An 18274-nucleotide genomic window follows, 5' to 3' on the forward strand; every position below is an offset into this window, starting at 1 on the left:
ATGAAGAAAACTGTTCAGAAGCGCAACTTAACCCGCGAATGGGAAAGTTGTTCCCCCTGCAGAGGATCTGCTGGCCGCCCACGTAAATGGAGCAGCGTTGTCAGTGAGAGAGAGCAAGACCGAAGTCAGGCTCTGTGAAGGCTGCAAGCAGATTCCCTCTAAGAACACGTAAGGGGGATAGGGCAACGTTTACATCTGAACGGAGGAGTATCGAAACGATGACGACTCTCCTGTGGCGGCGGTCGAGTCACTCGGAAGGCCCCAGCCTACGGGGTGTCCGTCGTTCAAGGGGGAAGATCGTAAGCAAAGGTTCCCAGCCCTTGAGAACCTGCCGCACTATGCCGTCACACAAACAGCAACATTCTCTGTAAAGAAAAGCTTAAAATATATATAAAAATATTAAGAATGTTTTCATATACTGTATATAAAAGAAAACATAAGATTAAAAAAAACCAAGTCAAATGGCCAGAAAGTTGGAGAGGGGATAGAGACAACGTCTCTCTCCCAGAGCCAAAAGTAAAGTGAGTTACAATCACAGGTGTGAGTGAGAGGGGTAGCTACTAGCCCCCTCGCTAACTAGCAGATAGGTGGTTAACCCTCGCTAAAAGTCTAATGGTTCGTTTTTCAGCTTCGCCGAAAGTAATAGCCTTATGAATAGCGTTGATTTGTATTTGAGTTACGGAACAAGTTCAAAATAATGACGGAACAAGTTCAAAATAATAACTAAATAACTTAATTAAAATCTGCATTCGTAATCTTGAAGAAAATACTTACCGTTAAAGTAAGGCGATGGTTCTAAATCCACTTTTTCTAAACACAGAGGTCCAGAAGTAATATTTTGAACTCCAGCTTCTAGATAAACTTCATCTGACTGTAAATTATAAAACAATAACCAATTATATTCTACCACTACTGAAATAGTTATCAATGAGATTTTACAAGGAATATTTCAAGTCATGACCTAGATTATTAACCTGATGAAACTTGAGGGACAATACAGAAAAAAAAACAAGTACACGAACTGAAAAAAATATGAAAATAAAGCAAAATCTTATTGTAGTATTTACACCCAGAACAATCCATTATGAAGCTATTTACTTTTCTTAAAATGGTATGTTTTTAATAATGCCTCCTTCAGATCTATTGAGAACTAAGTGTTGCTGGTCAAACAACTAAGATTCAGTGATAAAGAAGGAAATATCTAATGAATTGAGTAAAATAAAAATAAAATGGACAACATTGGATATATAAATTGAGAAAAAAATGTTATTTTGATTATAAAATAAATTTTTGAATATACTTACCCGGTGATTATATAGCTGCAACTCTGTTGCTCGACAGACAACTCTACGGAAAAAACTCGCCAGCGATCGCTACACAGGTTGCGGGTGTGCCCAACAGCGCCATCTGTCGACCAGATACCCAGTTCTCAATGTAAACAAAGACTCAATTTTCTCCTCGTCCCACTGCGTCTCTATTGGGGAGGAAGGGAGGGTCATTTAATTTATAATCACCGGGTAAGTATATTCAAAAATTTATTTTATAATCAAAATAACATTTTTCAATATTTAACTTAGCTTGTGATTATATAGCTGATTCACACCCAGGATGGTGGGTAGAGACCAGTAATATATGTTTACACTTTTATGAGCTAAGAGTTTTTTATTTCATTTTAGAAGTTATCAAAATAACAAAAACAAAATAAATAGGTACCTGGTAAGGAAGTCGACTTGAACAATTACTCTGCCTTTTAAGTACGTCTTCCTTACGGAGCCTCGCGATCCTCTTAGGATGCTGATCGACCCCTAGGATCTGAAGTATCAAGGGTTGCAACCCATACAACAGGACCTCATCAAACCCCTAATCTAGGCGCTCTCAAGAAATGACTTTGACCACCCGCCAAATCAACCAGGATGCGAAAGGCTTCTTAGCCTTCCGGACAACCCAAAAAAACAACAATAAAAACATTTCAAGAGAAAGATTAAAAGGGTATGGAATTAGGGAATTGTAGTGGTTGAGCCCTCACCCACTACTGCACTCGCTGCTACGAATGGTCTCAGTGTGTAGCAGTCCTCGTAAAGAGACTGGACATCCTTTAGATAAAAAGACGCAAACACTGACTTGCTTCTCCAATAGGTTGCGTCCATTATACTTCGCAGAGATCTATTTTGCTTAAAGGCCACGGAAGTTGCGACAGCTCTAACTTCGTGTGTCCTCACCTTAAGCAATGCTTGGTCTTCCTCACTCAGATGTGAATGAGCTTCTCGTATTAACAGTCTGATAAAGTAGGATAAAGCATTCTTTGACATAGGCAAAGATGGTTTCTTAACTGAACACCATAAAGCTTCAGATTGGCCTCGTAAAGGTTTAGTTCGCTTTAAATAGAACTTAAGAGCTCTCACAGGGCATAAGACTCTTTCTAGTTCATTGCCTACCATATTCGATAAGCTGGGAATATCGAACGATTTCGGCCAAGGTCGAGAAGGCAGCTCATTTTTGGCTAGAAAACCAAGTTGTAGCGAACATGTAGCTTTTTCTGACGAAAATCCGATGTTCTTGCTGAAGGCATGAATCTCACTGACTCTTTTAGCTGTGGCTAAGCATACCAGGAAAAGTGTCTTTAAAGTGAGATCTTTCAGGGAGGCTGATTGTAGCGGCTCAAACCTGTCTGACATGAGGAATCTTAGTACCACGTCTAAATTCCAACCAGGTGTAACCAAACGACGCTCCTTCGTGGTCTCAAAAGACTTAAGGAGGTCCTGAAGATCTTTATTGTTGGAAAGATCTAAGCCTCTATGCCGGAAGACCGATGCCAACATGCTTCTGTAGCCCTTGATAGTGGGAGCTGAAAGGGATCGTCCTTTTCTCAGGTATAAGAGAAAGTCAGCTATTTGAGCTACAGAGGTACTGGTCGAGGATACAGAGACTGACTTGCACCAGTTTCGGAAGACTTCCCACTTCGATTGGTAGACTCTAAGGGTGGATGCTCTCCTTGCTCTAGCAATCGCACTGGCTGCCTCCTTCGAAAAGCCTCTAGCTCTCGAGAGTCTTTCGATAGTCTGAAGGCAGTCAGACGAAGAGCGTGGAGGCTTTGGTGTACCTTCTTTACGTGTGGCTGACGTAGAAGGTCCACCCTTAGAGGAAGACTTCTGGGAACGTCTACAAGCCATCGAAGTACCTCGGTGAACCATTCTCTCGCGGGCCAGAGGGGAGCAACTAGCGTCAACCTTGTCCCTTCGTGAGAGGCGAACTTCTGCAGTACCTTGTTGACAATCTTGAACGGTGGGAATGCGTATAGATCTAGATGTGACCAATCTAGGAGAAAGGCATCTATATGTATTGCTGCTGGGTCTGGGACTGGTGAGCAATATATTGGGAGCCTCTTGGTCATCGAGGTTGCAAAGAGATCTATGGTTGGTTGGCCCCAAGTGGCCCAAAGTCTCTTGCATACATCCTTGTGGAGGGTCCATTCTGTTGGAATTACTTGCCCTTTCCGACTGAGACAATCTGCCATGACATTCAAGTTGCCTTGGATGAACCTCGTTACTAGTGTTATGTCTTGACCTTTTGACCAGATGAGCAGGTCCCTTGTGATCTCGTACAACGTCAGTGAGTGGGTCCCTCCTTGCTTGGAGATGTACGCCAAGGCAGTGGTGTTGTCCGAGTTCACTTCCACCACTTTGCCTCGAAGGAGAGACCTGAAGCTTTTCAAGGCCAGATGTACTGCCAGCAGCTCCTTGCAGTTGATATGCATGATCCTTTGACTCGCGTTCCACAGTCCTGAACATTCCCGACCGTCTAATGTCGCGCCCCAGCCTACGTCCGATGTGTACGAGAAGAGAACGTGGTTGGGAGTCTGAACAGCCAGGGGAAGACCCTCTCTGAGGTTGATACTGTCCTTCCACCAAGTCAGACAAGACTTCATCTTTTCGGAAATGGGGATCGAGACCGCTTCTAGCGTCTTGTCCTTTTTCCAGTGAAAAGCTAGATGGTATTGAAGAGGACGGAGGTGTAGTCTTCCTAATGACACAAAAAGTTCCAGGGATGATAGCGTCCCTACCAGACTCATCCACTGCCTGACTGAGCAGTGTTCCTTCTTCAGCATGTTCTGGATGCATAACTGGGCTTGGGTTATTCTGGGGGCCGACGGAAAAGCCCGAAAAGCTAGACTGTGAATCTCCATCCCTAAATACACAATAGTTTGGGATGGGACCAGTTGCGACTTTTCCATATTGACAAGGAGACCCAATTCCTTGGTCAGATCTAGAGTCCACTTTAGATCCTTCAGACAGCGACGACTGGAAGAGGCTCTGAGAAGCCAGTCGTCCAAATAAAGGGAGGCTCGGATGTCCGATAAATGGAGGAATTTGGCTACATTCCTCATCAGCCTCGTAAACACAAGAGGAGCTGTGCTTAGGCCAAAGCACAGGGCCTGAAACTGGTAGACCACCTTTTCGAAAATGAATCTCAGAAAAGGTTGGGAGTCCGGGTGGATGGGGACGTGGAAGTAGGCGTCCCTTAGATCTAATGAGACCATCCAGTCTTCCCTTCTGACCGCTGCTAAGACTGACTTTGTGGTCTCCATGGAGAACGTCTGCTTTGTGACAAAGACATTCAGAGCACTGACGTCTAGCACCGGCCTCCACCCTCCTGTCTTCTTTGAAACCAAGAAGAGGCGGTTGTAGAATCCCGGAGATTGAAGGTCCGAGACTTTGACCACCGCTCCCTTCTCTAGTAAAAGAGACACTTCCCGTTTCAAGGCTCGTCTCTTGTCCTCCTCTCTGTACCTGGGAGAGAGATCGATGGGAGACGTTGCTAGAGGGGGTTTCCGTACAAAAGGGATCTTGTACCCCTCTCTGAGCAACTTCACAGATTGTGCATCTGCGCCTCTCTTCTCCCAGGTCTGCCAGAAGTTCTTGAGTCTGGCTCCCACTGCTGTCTGAAGATGCGGGCAGTCAGACTCTGCCCTTATAGGACTTGGATCCTTTCTTCTTCCCTCGTTTCCCTTCGGCACGAGCACCTCCTCTGCTGGAGGCTCTGCCACGAAAGGGCGGAATAAAACGAGATGCTGGAGTGTCCATCCTTGGTCTAGCTGACAAGGTAGGCAAAGGGGGAGCTTTGCGAGCTGAGGACGCAACAAGATCGTGAGTGTCCTTCTGCACTAACGAAGCGGCTATTTCCTTAATCAGGACTTCTGGAAAAAGGCACTTGGAAAGAGGAGCAAAGAGAAGCTCAGATCTCTGGCACGGTGTAACTCCAGCAGAAAGGAATGAGCAGAGATTTTCTCGCTTTTTTAGGACTCCGGACACAAATGATGCAGCAAGCTCATTAGACCCATCACGTACGGCCTTGTCCATGCAGGACATAATGAGCAAGGAAGTCTCTTTATCTGTCGAAGAGATCTTCCTGCTTAGGGCTCCTAGACACCAGTCTAAGAAGTTAAAAACTTCGAAGGCCCTAAAGATTCCTTTCAAAAGGTGGTCCAGGTCCGAAGATGACCAACATATCTTTGAGCGTCTCATGGCAAGGCGGCGGGGAGAGTCTACAAGACTTGAGAAGTCGCCCTGGGCAGAGGCAGGAACTCCCAAGCCGAGAACTTCTCCCGTGGCATACCAGACGCTCGATCTAGAAGAGAGTCTAGCAGGGGGAAAAGCAAAGGCTGTCTTCCCTAAACTCTTCTTGGACTGCAACCATTCTCCTATCACCCGCAAAGCTCTCTTGGACGAGCGTGCGAGGACGAGTCTAGTAAAGGCAGGAGTGGTAGACGGCATGCCTAAAACAAACTCTGAAGGCGGAGAACGAGGAGCCACAGAAACAAACTGGTCAGGAAACAGCTCTTTGAAAATGGCCAAAACTTTTCTAAAGTCCAAAGAGGGTTGAGTAGACTTAGGCTCGTCCAATTCTGATTGTGGTTCATCTATATGTGCAGCAACATCATCATCAGAAAGTTCCTCATCCGACAACTGATGAGGAAACGGCAACGGAGTGGGTAACGGCTGGTTCGCTGAGTCCGGTCGCACTGGTGCATGCGTGACTGAGCCGGACGCAACGTCATGGAACTGCTGCCCAGTCTGTGAGCTGGCAACAACCATGGTAGCGCGGGGACGCACAGCGTCTACTCCAGACTGTCTAGACTGATGTGGGTGCGCAGTGGAAACCACACTGGGTTGCGGAGGTTGACGCACCGCGTCAAAACAAAGCAACTCTGACGGTTGTTGAACATCCAGAACGTCAACGGCAACCTCCGTGCGTCGCTTAACGTCAACATGCGGCTGGCAGATCAAACTGGAACGCATGGGTGGAGGAACTCTCTCAAATGGTGTGCGTGAGAAGGTTACCTCAGCGTCCACAGGATGCACAACCGATCGCGTGGAGGGTTGTAGGCTAGGTACTGCACTAGCTGGTACGGCAGCCACCTTCTCCGCACGAAAGTCCTGCATCAGAGACGTAAGTTTAGACTGCATGTCTTGCAGTAGAGACCACTTAGGGTCTACGGGAGCAGGTGCGGCGACAGACGGTGTTACTGTCTGAAGCGGTACCGCTTTGCCTCTCTTAGGCAGTGAGCAGTCATCGGATGACGGCAACGAGTCCGAACTGACCCAGTGGCTACAACCGGGCCGTTGGACTTGTGCTGAAGGGACCGATTTACGTTTTAACGGTCGCGAGACCTTGGTCCAAAGTTTCTTGCGAGAAACACCTTCAGAAGACGAGGTATAAATGGGCTCTCTCGTCTCAGTTAGGTAGGAGCGATCTTGGGTAGATACGCCCGATACCACGGAGGGAACGTCTGTTCGCTGATTAAAGCCTCTCGAACCCATGCGTCGTACGACATTGCTTCTCCCCTGGACTTGGGAGCTTGCAAGAGGTCCCGGACTAGGAGGACGACAGGCACGAACAGACGAACCCTCAAGCGCAACACTGTCCACAACACTATCACTTGGCACTTTAGCACTTCCCACTGCACTTTGGCACTTAAGCTCCTTCACATCCGCCATGAGCTGATTACGGTCACTAGCAAGGGACTCAACTCTCTCACCCAGAGCCTGGATGGCACGCATCATATCAGCCATCGATGGTTCCTGAGTGCCAGGAGGGGGGTTAGGAGCAACCACTACAGGGGAAGGAATAGGTTGTGGGGCATGAGGAGAGGATATATCAATAGAACGAGAAGAACTTCTCCTAACTCTATCTCTCTCTAGCCTACGTGTGTACTTTTGAAATTCGATAAAATCGAATTCCGAAAGGCCAACGCACTCCTCACACCGATCTTCCAATTGACAGGTTTTATCCCGACAATTGGAACAAACAGTGTGAGGGTCGTCCTTCTTCCTAAATTTGGGGACTTGTGAAGGGTCAGCCATTTTGAATTGGTCAAGGGAAATTCCAAAAAACGATCAAAAAGTCATCAACAAAGAATCCGTTATCAAAAAGAGTTCAAGGATTTGTGTGAAGAAAAACCCTGCACAGCGAAAGCTCAAAACTAGAATATAGTACTTCACCAATTAGATGTGAAAAACTCCAGTTTAGCAACAGCGAGTAAAGTACGTCTTGCCGACACGGCGACAGAGAGAAAATTGAGTCTTTGTTTACATTGAGAAGTGGGTATCTGGTCGACAGATGGCGCTGTTGGGCACACCCGCAACCTGTGTAGCGATCGCTGGCGAGTTTTTTCCGTAGAGTTGTCTGTCGAGCAACAGAGTTGCAGCTATATAATCACCGGCTAAGTTAAATATTGAAAAAATAATTTTGATAAATTTCTGTTTTACAAATAGTACTTACCAAATTCCAAAGTGACAAATACAATGCATTTTGCTTGAGCCATTATAATGGATTTCCACCAAGCAAAAGCTCAATGGTCTAGAGGAAAGATAATTACTGTATCTGGAAGCACTTTTGTCATAAAATTCATGACTGGAATCGACTATCAAACTTTTGTTCTATGTATTATTCAAAGTTCAATGGAAAGTTCTTTTAACTTATATGATCTTGAGATTGTTTGACAATCTTGAATTCCTAATTTTCATTAACACTTTTCATTTTGAAACTAGTCACAATAACATTAAATAACCAAAAATAAAAATCATTACATAAAAGTTAGTCTATGGGTGAAATAATTTAATTATAAAGCAATACATTTTATATACATTGAGTTATTTTAAATAACGAACTGAATACCATATTTCTAAACAGCAATACGAGTTTAATTACTGTTGTACCATCTTTCATACCAAGGTTAAACATACAGTTGCCTGGCAAAGGTATTCAACTTGAGAAACACAGTAGGGGAGTTGGAGACAGTTACCTTAATGGTAGCTCTATTGCCAAGTGGTAATAAGATAAGAACCAAAGATGCGTCAGGGGTTTCTGGCAAATATTGTTCTCTCTCTCTTGGGAAACCATAAGGTTATACTGTAATATGTTATTTTGATAATAAAATAAATTTTTGAATATACTTACCCGGTGATTATAATAGCTGCAACTCTGTTGCTCGACAGAAAACTCTAAGGTAAAATTCGCCAGCGATCGCTACACAGGTTGCGGGTGTACCCAACAGCGCCATCTGTCGTCCAGATACCCAGTACTCAATGTAAACAAAGAACTCAATTTTCTCCTCGGTCCACTGCGTCTCTATTGGGGAGGAAGGGAGGGTCCTTTAATTTATAATCACCGGGTAAGTATATTCAAAAATTTATTTTATTATCAAAATAACATTTTTCAATATTTAACTTAGCCGGTGATTATAATAGCTGATTCACACCCAGGGGGGTGGGTAGAGACCAGCAAAATATTTTTACATTATTATGAGCTAAGAATTTTTATTTCATTTTAGAAGTTATCAAAATAACAAAAACAAAATAAATAGGTACCTGGTAAGGAAGTCGACTTGAACAACTACTCTGCCTTTTTAAGTACGTCTTCCTTACGGAGCCTCGCGATCCTCTTAGGATGCTGAGCGACCCCTAGGATCTGAAGTATCAAGGGTTGCAACCCATACAACAGGACCTCATCAAAACCCCTAATCTAGGCGCTTCTCAAGAAATGACTATGACCACCCGCCAAATCAACCAGGATGCGAAAGGCTTCTTAGCCTTCCGGACAACCCAAAAACAACAATAAAAAAATTTCAAGAGAAAGATTAAAAAGGTTATGGAATTAGGGAATTGTAGTGGTTGAGCCCTCACCCACTACTGCACTCGCTGCTACGAATGGTCCCAGAGTGTAGCAGTCCTCGTAAAGAGACTGGACATCCTTAAGATAAAAAGACGCGAACACTGACTTGCTTCTCCAATAGGTTGCGTCCATTATACTTCGCAGAGATCTATTTTGTTTAAAGGCCACGGAAGTTGCGACAGCTCTAACTTCGTGTGTCCTTACCTTCAGCAAAGCTTGGTCTTCCTCACTCAGATGGGAATGAGCTTCTCGTATTAACAGTCTGATAAAATAGGATAAAGCATTCTTTGACATAGGCAAAGATGGTTTCTTAACTGAACACCATAAAGCTTCAGACGGGCCTCGTAAAGGTTTAGTTCGTTTTAAATAGAACTTAAGAGCTCTCACAGGGCATAAGACTCTTTCTAGTTCCTTTCCAACCATATTCGATAAGCTTGGAATATCGAACGATTTTGGCCAAGGTCGAGAAGGCAGCTCGTTTTTGGCTAGAAAACCAAGTTGTAGAGAACATGTAGCCGTTTCAGATGAGAATCCGATGTTCTTGCTGAAGGCATGAATCTCACTGACTCTTTTAGCTGTGGCTAAGCATACCAGGAAAAGAGTCTTTAAGGTGAGATCTTTCAGGGAGGCTGATTGTAGCGGCTCGAACCTGTCTGACATGAGGAATCTTAGTACCACGTCTAAATTCCAACCAGGTGTAACCAAACGACGCTCCTTCGTGGTCTCAAAAGACTTAAGGAGGTCCTGTAGATCTTTATTGTTGGAAAGATCTAAGCCTCTGTGACGGAAGACTGATGCCAACATGCTTCTGTAACCCTTGATAGTGGGAGCTGAAAGAGATCGTTCTTTCCTCAGATATAAGAGGAAGTCAGCTATTTGAGTTACAGAGGTACTGGTCGAGGATACGGATACTGACTTGCACCAGTTTCGGAAGATTTCCCACTTCGATTGGTAGACTCTAAGGGTGGATGTTCTCCTTGCTCTAGCAATCGCTCTGGCTGCCTCCTTCGAAAAGCCTCTAGCTCTCGAGAGTCTTTCGATAGTCTGAAGGCAGTCAGACGAAGAGCGTGGAGGCCTTGGTGTACCTTCTTTACGTGTGGCTGACGTAGAAGGTCCACCCTTAGGGGAAGTGTTCTGGGAACGTCTACTAGCCATCGAAGTACCTCGGTGAACCATTCTCTCGCGGGCCAGAGGGGAGCAACTAGCGTCGTGAGAGGCGAACTTCTGCAGTACCTTGTTGACAATCTTGAACGGTGGGAATGCATATAGATCTAGATGTGACCAATCTAGGAGAAAGGCATCTATATGAACTGCTGCTGGGTCCGGGATTGGTGAGCAATATATCGGGAGCCTCTTGGTCATCGAGGTTGCGAAGAGATCTATGGTTGGCTGGCCCCAGGTGGCCCAAAGTCTCTTGCATACATCCTTGTGGAGGGTCCATTCTGTTGGAATTATTTGTCCCTTCCGACTGAGACAATCTGCCATGACATTCAAGTTGCCTTGGATGAACCTCGTTACTAGTGATATGTTTAGACCTTTTGACCAGGTGAGGAGGTCCCTTGCGATCTCGTACAACGTCAGAGAGTGGGTCCCTCCTTGCTTGGAGATGTACGCCAAAGCCGTGGTGTTGTCCGAGTTCACCTCCACCACTTTGCCTTGAAGGAGGGACTTGAAGCTTTTCAAGGCCAGATGTACTGCCAGTAGCTCCTTGCAGTTGATATGCATTGTCCTTTGACTCGAGTTCCATATTCCCGAGCATTCCCGACCGTCTAATGTCGCGCCCCAGCCTACGTCCGATGCGTCCGAGAAGAGAACGTGGTTGGGAGTCTGAACAGCCAGGGGCAGACCCTCTCTGAGGCTGATATTGTCCTTCCACCATGTCAGGCAAGACTTCATCTTCTCGGAAATGGGGATCGAGACCGCTTGTAGCGTCTTGTCCTTTTTCCAGTGAAATGCTAGGTGATATTGAAGAGGACGGAGGTGTAGTCTTCCTAATGACACGAACTGTTCCAGGGATGATAGCGTCCCTATCAGACTCATCCACTTCCTGACTGAACATCGTTCCTTCTTCAGCATGTTCTGGATGCATAACTGGGCTTGGCTTGTTCTGGGGGCCGACGGAAAAGCCCGAAAAGCTAGACTGTGAATCTCCATCCCTAAATATACAATAGCTTGGGATGGGACCACTTGTGACTTTTCCATATTGACAAGGAGACCCAATTCCTTGGTCAGATCTAGAGTCCACTTTAGATCCTTCAGACAGCGACGACTGGAAGAAGCTCTGAGAAGCCAGTCGTCCAAATAGAGGGAGGCTCGGATGTCCGCTAAATGAAGGAATTTGGCTACATTCCTCATCAGCCTCGTAAACACAAGAGGAGCTGTGCTTAGGCCAAAGCACAGGGCTTGAAACTGGTAGACAACCTTTTCGAAAACGAATCTTAGAAAAGGTTGGGAGTCCGGGTGGATGGGGACGTTGAGGTAGGCGTCCCTCAGGTCTAACGAGACCATCCAGTCTTCCCTTCTGACCGCTGCTAGAACCGACTTTGTGGTCTCCATGGAGAACGTCTGCTTTGTGACAAAGACATTCAGCGCACTGACGTCTAGCACCGGCCTCCACCCTCCTGTCTTCTTTGACACCAAGAAGAGACGGTTGTAGAATCCCGGGGTTTGATGGTCCAGGACTTTGACTACCGCTCCCTTCTCTAGTAAGAGAGACACTTCCTGTTTCAATGCTCGTCTCTTGTCTTCCTCTCTGTACCTGGGGGAGAGATCGATGGGAGACGTTGCTAGAGGGGGTTTTCGTACAAACGGGATCTTGTACCCCTCTCTGAGCAACTTCACAGATTGTGCATCTGCGCCTCTCTTTTCCCAGGTCTGCCAGAAGTGCTTGAGTCTGGCTCCCACTGCTGTCTGAAGAAGCTGGCAGTCAGACTCTGCCCTTAAAGGACTTGGTTCCTTTCTTCTTTCCACGTCTCCCTTCGGCACGAGCACCTCCTCTGCTGGAGGCTCTGCCACGAAAGGGCGGAATAAAACGGGACGCTGGAGTGTCCATCCTTGGTCTAGCTGACAAGGTAGGCAAAGGGGTGGCTTTGCGAGCAGAGGACGCAACAAGATCGTGAGTATCCTTCTGTATCAAAGAAGCGGCAATCTCCTTAATCAGGTCCTCTGGAAAAAGGCACTTGGAAAGAGGAGCAAACAGAAGTTCGGATCTCTGGCATGGTGTAACTCCAGCTGAAAGGAATGAGCATAGGTTTTCACGCTTCTTAAGGACTCCGGACACGAAAGATGCAGCAAGCTCATTCGACCCATCACGTACGGCCTTGTCCATGCAGGACATAATGAGCAAGGAAGTCTCCTTCTCCATCGGAGAGATCTTTCTACTAAGAGCTCCTAGACACCAGTCTAGGAAGTTAAAAACCTCGAAGGCTCTATAGATACCTTTCAAAAGGTGGTCCAGGTCCGAAGATGACCAACATATTTTAGAGCGTCTCATGGCAAGGCGGCGGGGAGAGTCTACAAGACTTGAGAAGTCGCCCTGGGCAGAGGCAGGAACTCCCAAGCCGAGAACTTCTCCCGTGGCATACCAGACGCTCGATCTAGAAGAGAGTCTAGCAGGGGGAAACGTAAAAGCTGTCTTCCCTAAACTCTTTTTGGACTGCAGCCATTCTCCTATCACCCGCAAAGCTCTCTTGGACGAGCGTGCGAGGACGAGTCTAGTAAAGGCAGGGGTGGTTGACGGCATGCCTAACACAAACTCTGACGGAGGAGAGCGCGGAGCCACAGACACAAACTGGTCCGGAAACATCTCTTTGAACAGGGCCAAAACTTTCCTAAAGTCCAAAGAGGGTTGCGTAGACTTAGGCTCGTCCAGTTCTGAATGCGGTTCATCTACGTGTGCAGCACCATCATCATCAGAAAGTCCCTCATCCGAGTATTGATGAGGAAGTGGCAACGGAGTGGGTAACGGCTGGATAGCTGAGTCCGGTCGCACGGGTGCATGCGTGACTGAGCCGGACGCAACGTCATGGAACTGTTGCCCAGTCTGTGAGCTGGCAACAACCATAGCAGCGCGGGGACGCACAGCGTCTACTCCAGACTGTCTAGACTGATGTGGGTGCGCAGTGGCAACCACACTGGGTTGCGGAGGTTGACGCATCGCGTCAAAACAAAACAACTCTGACGGTTGTTGAACCTCACGGACGTCAACGGATACCTACGTGCGTCGCTGAACGTCAACATGCGGCTGGCAGATCACACTGGAACGCATAGGTGGCGGAACTCTCTCAACTGGAGTGCGTGAGAAGGTTACCTCAGCGTCCCCAGGACGCACAACCGATCGTGTGGGTGGTTGTAGGCAAGGAGCTGCACTAGCTACTGGTGCGGCAGCAACCTTCTCCGCACGAAAGTCCTGCATAAGCGACGTTAGTTGCGACTGCATGTCTTGCAGTAAGGACCACTTAGGGTCTACAGGAGCAGGTGCGGCGACAGACGGTGTAACTGTCTGAAGCGGTACCGCTTTGCCTCTCTTAGGAGGTGAGCAGTCATCGGATGACTGCAGCGAGTCCGAACTGACCCAGTGGCTACAGCTGGGCCGTTGGACTTGCGCGGAAGGGACCGACTTGCGCTTTAACGGTCGTGAGACCTTGGTCCATGGTTTCTTACGAGAAACCCCTTCCGAAGACGAGGTATAAATGGGCTCTCTCGTCTTTGTTAGGCAGGGGCGATCTTGGGTAGATACGCCCGATACCACGGAGGGAACGTCTGTTCGCTGATTAAAGCCTCTCGAACCCATTTGTCGTACGACATTGCTTCTCCCCTGGACTTGGGAGCTTGCAAGAGGTCCCGGACTAGGAGGACGACAGGCACGAACAGACGAACCCTCAAGCGCAACACTATCCACAACACTATCACTCACTTTAACACTTCCCACTGCACTTTTACACTTCAGCTCCTTCACATCCGCCATGAGCTGATTACGGTCACTAGCCAGGGACTCAACTCTCTCACCCAGAGCTTGGATGGCACGCAACATATCAGCCATCGAAGGTTCCTGAGTGCCAGAAGGGGGATTAGGAGCAACCACTACAGGGGAAGGAATAGGTTGTGGGGCATGAGGAGAGGAAATGTCAATAGAACGAGAGGAACTTCTCCTAACTCTATCTCTCTCTAGCCTACGTGTATATTTTTGGAATTCGATAAAATCGAATTCCGAAAGCCCAACGCACTCCTCACATCGATCTTCCAATTGACAGGTTTTATCCCGACAATTGGAACAAACAGTGTGAGGGTCGATAGAGGCCTTCGGAAGACGCCTTGAACAGTCCCTAGCATTGCACTTCCTAAATTTTGGGACTTGTGAAGGGTCAGCCATTTTGAATTGGTCAAAGGGGAATTCAAAAACTATCAAAAAGTCATCAACAAGAATCCGTAATCAAAAAGAGTTCAAGGAATTGCGAAGAGAAAGCCTGCACAGCGAAAGCTCAAAACTAGAATAGTGTACTTCACCAATTAGTTGTGAAAACAAATCCAGTTTAGCAACAGCGAATAAGCACGTCTTGTCGGTAGCACGACAGAGAGAAAATTGAGTTCTTTGTTTACATTGAGTACTGGGTATCTGGACGACAGATGGCGCTGTTGGGTACACCCGCAACCTGTGTAGCGATCGCTGGCGAATTTTACCTTAGAGTTTTCTGTCGAGCAACAGAGTTGCAGCTATTATAATCACCGGCTAAGTTAAATATTGAAAAATAACAAATTCTAAAAGAAATTTGGATTTTTCCTAGCTCTACAAAGTTGAGCCCTTTAAAATATGGAATATGTTTTCAGCGGAGCTGGATCAGGTGTTGAATTCGTTAAGAAGATAATTTAATGACAGGTGGCAAGTGCAGAAGCTTATCACTTTTGACCTTCGACTCAGGACTCAGAGGGGTGGTAAGCTCAACTTTAAAAGACTCAGGTTTGTATAACTAGGGAAGTATAGGAATTACTTTTTAAATTTGTCGTTTGTGTCTACTCGTATACTGTACAAACCTTTCATCCTTTAAAGTAGTAGGGAAACTAACTGATTGGTTGGTCGGAAGTCTTCCCAAAACTGAAACTGGTTGGTTTGTTTTCTTCCCTGAAAGTGTCAATCTGCCTGGTTTTGTACAGAAACAAACGAGCTGAATTCAGCAACCTCCTATCTGTCTACCATAGGGATGAATAAGCTGATAGGGCTTGGCCCTGTCCAAGAAGATTGGTAAGTGGTCAAAGGAAGGTTCCCTTCCCCTGAATGGGATAGCAGTCCAGAATAATATACCTGGCATAAGATGATGTATGGGTTGGTACATATTCAACCATTCTACTGCTTGTCTAGGGAGGATGAAAGAGGTACTTCTCTAAATTCTAAAGAATGGAGTTCAGAAGTACAGTTTACCAGCATCAAGTCAGATCTAGTAAGTAACATTACAATTGCTTAATCCCAAAAAGAGGGGTAGAAAGAATGAATGAGAATAGCCAGTCAATTCTACCTTCATTCCAGACTTACATCTATGCATCACCATGGAAAAGATCCTTACTGTCCTGCATGGGAGCTGGGCTAACTACACAACTACTAGAGCAGCCACCACACAACCAAGCACAAAGGTGTCAAGAGACTGGACAGTAGATTAAAGACTGTGAAGGTAGTCTGGTGTCCAGTATACAAACCCAGCTTTCAACATCTGTCTAACTGTAAGATTCCTTCTGAAGGCAAGGGTGAGGCCTAACCACCATCTTTGCAAGCCAAGACATGAAGAATACTGTTTTATGAGTGAGCTTTCTATCTGTCAACTACTTAAGGGGCTCAAATGGCTCCTCAGTGAAACTATGGGAAGAGGAGTATTATTATCATTATTATTATCATTATTACTTGCTAAGCTACAACACTAGTTGGAAAAGAAGCATGCTACAAGCTCAGGGGCTCCAACAGGGAAAATAGCCCAGTGAGGAAAGGAAATAAGGAAAAATAAAATATCTTAAGAACAGTAACAACATTACAATAAATATTTCCTATATAAACTACAAAACTTATAACAAAATAAGAGAAAGAGAAATAAGATAGAATAGTGTGCCCAAGAGTACCCTCAAGCAAGAGAACTCTAACCCAAGACAGTGGAAGGCCATGGTACACAGGCTATGGCACTACCCAAGACTAGGAGTGTCCTTTTCCTACAAGAGCTGCTTACCATAGCTAAAGTCTCTCTTCTACCCTTACCAAGAGGAAAGTAGCCACTGAACAATTACAGTGCAGTAGCTAACCTCTTGAGAGAAGAATAATTATTTGGTAATCTCAGTGTTGTCAGGTGCATGAGGACAGGAGAATATGTAAAAAAATAGGCCAGACTATTCGGTATATGTGTAGGCAAAGGGAAAATGAACTATAACCAGAGAAAGGGATCCAATGTAGTACTGTCTGGCCAGTCAAAGAACCCCATAACTCTCTTGCAGTAGTATCTCAATGGGTGGCTGGTGCCCTGGCCAACCTACTACCTCCAACTTCAAACGTCAGAGATCGCGGAATGGTTAGAATTAAGGATCCTTATTTGCACAGAGTAGTATCATCAAAAGCAAAAGCAGCGTGCAACATCAGCAATGGAGTTCGTTGCCAAAGCAAGGATCCAGGAGCAGCAGATTAGTTTTGGACCATGGCCAAATAATCAATGCAATAAGAGGAAGAAGCAAATCTGTTAGGTAGCAGTGATTGCTTGAAACGATAAATAACGAGAATTATTTCGCAAGTCAAATGTATGTCTAACTTTGATAACCTTATAAACTACAGATAATCAAAATTATTTTATTAACAAGGGAAACATGACGCTGTAACATAATATAATTTAAAATTGCATTAACCTGAAATTAAGTTACCAGTGAATGCTCAAGTGTATTTTTGCCAGTGAGAAATTAATTTTTCCCTTTAAATAACGAAAATTCAGCAAACACTGGACTTTAATTTATAAACTACTAAATTTACTCACAAAAAGGTCATTCTAAATCCCTACATACTTTTCAAAATGGCAATAACTGTGATCAAATATGAGACAAGAAAAGCAGAATACTTACAACATAATCCTGCATGCAATTGTGCAGGGCATCAGGCGATCATGCAGAAGCAAGCAATATGACCATGCAAATACATGCTGATTAGAATGATAACCTTTGTTTAAGAGCTAAAATTTTTCTGTGAAATATATATATAAAAAAAGAATAAAGTCCAATAGAGCACTAACAACACCAGAAAATATTAATGGTTATTCTCATTCAACTTAGTTTTTCAAAATAACCTTAATCCGAGAGAATTTAAAAGTTGGAAAAGTTCTAAACACAGTAAGACATTTACATCTACGAATACTGATTTGTAAAAATGCAATTATAATATTTCAATAGTGTAATTATAAAAACACTTCAATAAAATTTTCTGTATAAATAACCTGTTGGTACCTTGTAAGCCATGTCTTTGCCAAGCAATAGAGTATTAGGTGAATAACCATTACTGTATATTGTACAGTATTTTAGGCTAATTGATATGTGTGGATGAGATCATGATGAGGGGTAGATGGAGATGGTTTGGGCATGCTCTTCGCACTCCCCAAAAGAGATTAGTTCACCAAATGTTCAGCTAGGCTCCACAAGGCACTAGAAGAGTTGTTGGAAGACCCAGACCTACATGGCTGAGGACTATGAAGCACAAAGTAGGAGATGATAAATGGAAAAGTATTGAACTAAAAGCTCAAAATAAAGACGACTGGTGAAATCTAACCGAGGCCCTTTGCGTCAATAGGCGTAGGAGGAGATGATGATGATGATATTTGTAATGAGTACTAAAAACATAATGTATGTATGTATGTGAAGTTAACTAAGGTTATAAATGAATATACAGCACCATTTGTTAAATATAAAGCTAACCACTAATTTTTCTACTCCTTTTCATAAATTTTCTTTCTTACTACCTCTATGTGCTAGAATCAATATGTACAGCACCAGTAAAAATATAGTGGGACATGCATATGGCAGAGCTACAGTCAAATTTGTGTCTTCATCCAAGTAAACAGTATGTACATAAATACAATACAGTACTGTATGCAAA

At 45.0% G+C, this 18274-nt stretch overlaps 1 protein-coding gene across 1 annotated transcript in view; it reads right to left on the reverse strand.

The window, feature by feature from the left end:
* Positions 1–18274, reverse strand: part of LOC137629680 (trafficking protein particle complex subunit 13) — a 63409-nt gene that overhangs the window by 19690 nt on the left and 25445 nt on the right. The window contains exon 6 of the mRNA XM_068361237.1: positions 775–871. Within this exon, the coding sequence (XP_068217338.1) occupies positions 775–871 (97 nt within the window). The remainder of the gene's footprint in view (positions 1–774; positions 872–18274) is intronic.

Source organism: Palaemon carinicauda, chromosome 2 (assembly GCF_036898095.1).
Source record: "Palaemon carinicauda isolate YSFRI2023 chromosome 2, ASM3689809v2, whole genome shotgun sequence".
NCBI classification, from domain to species: domain Eukaryota; kingdom Metazoa; phylum Arthropoda; class Malacostraca; order Decapoda; family Palaemonidae; genus Palaemon; species Palaemon carinicauda.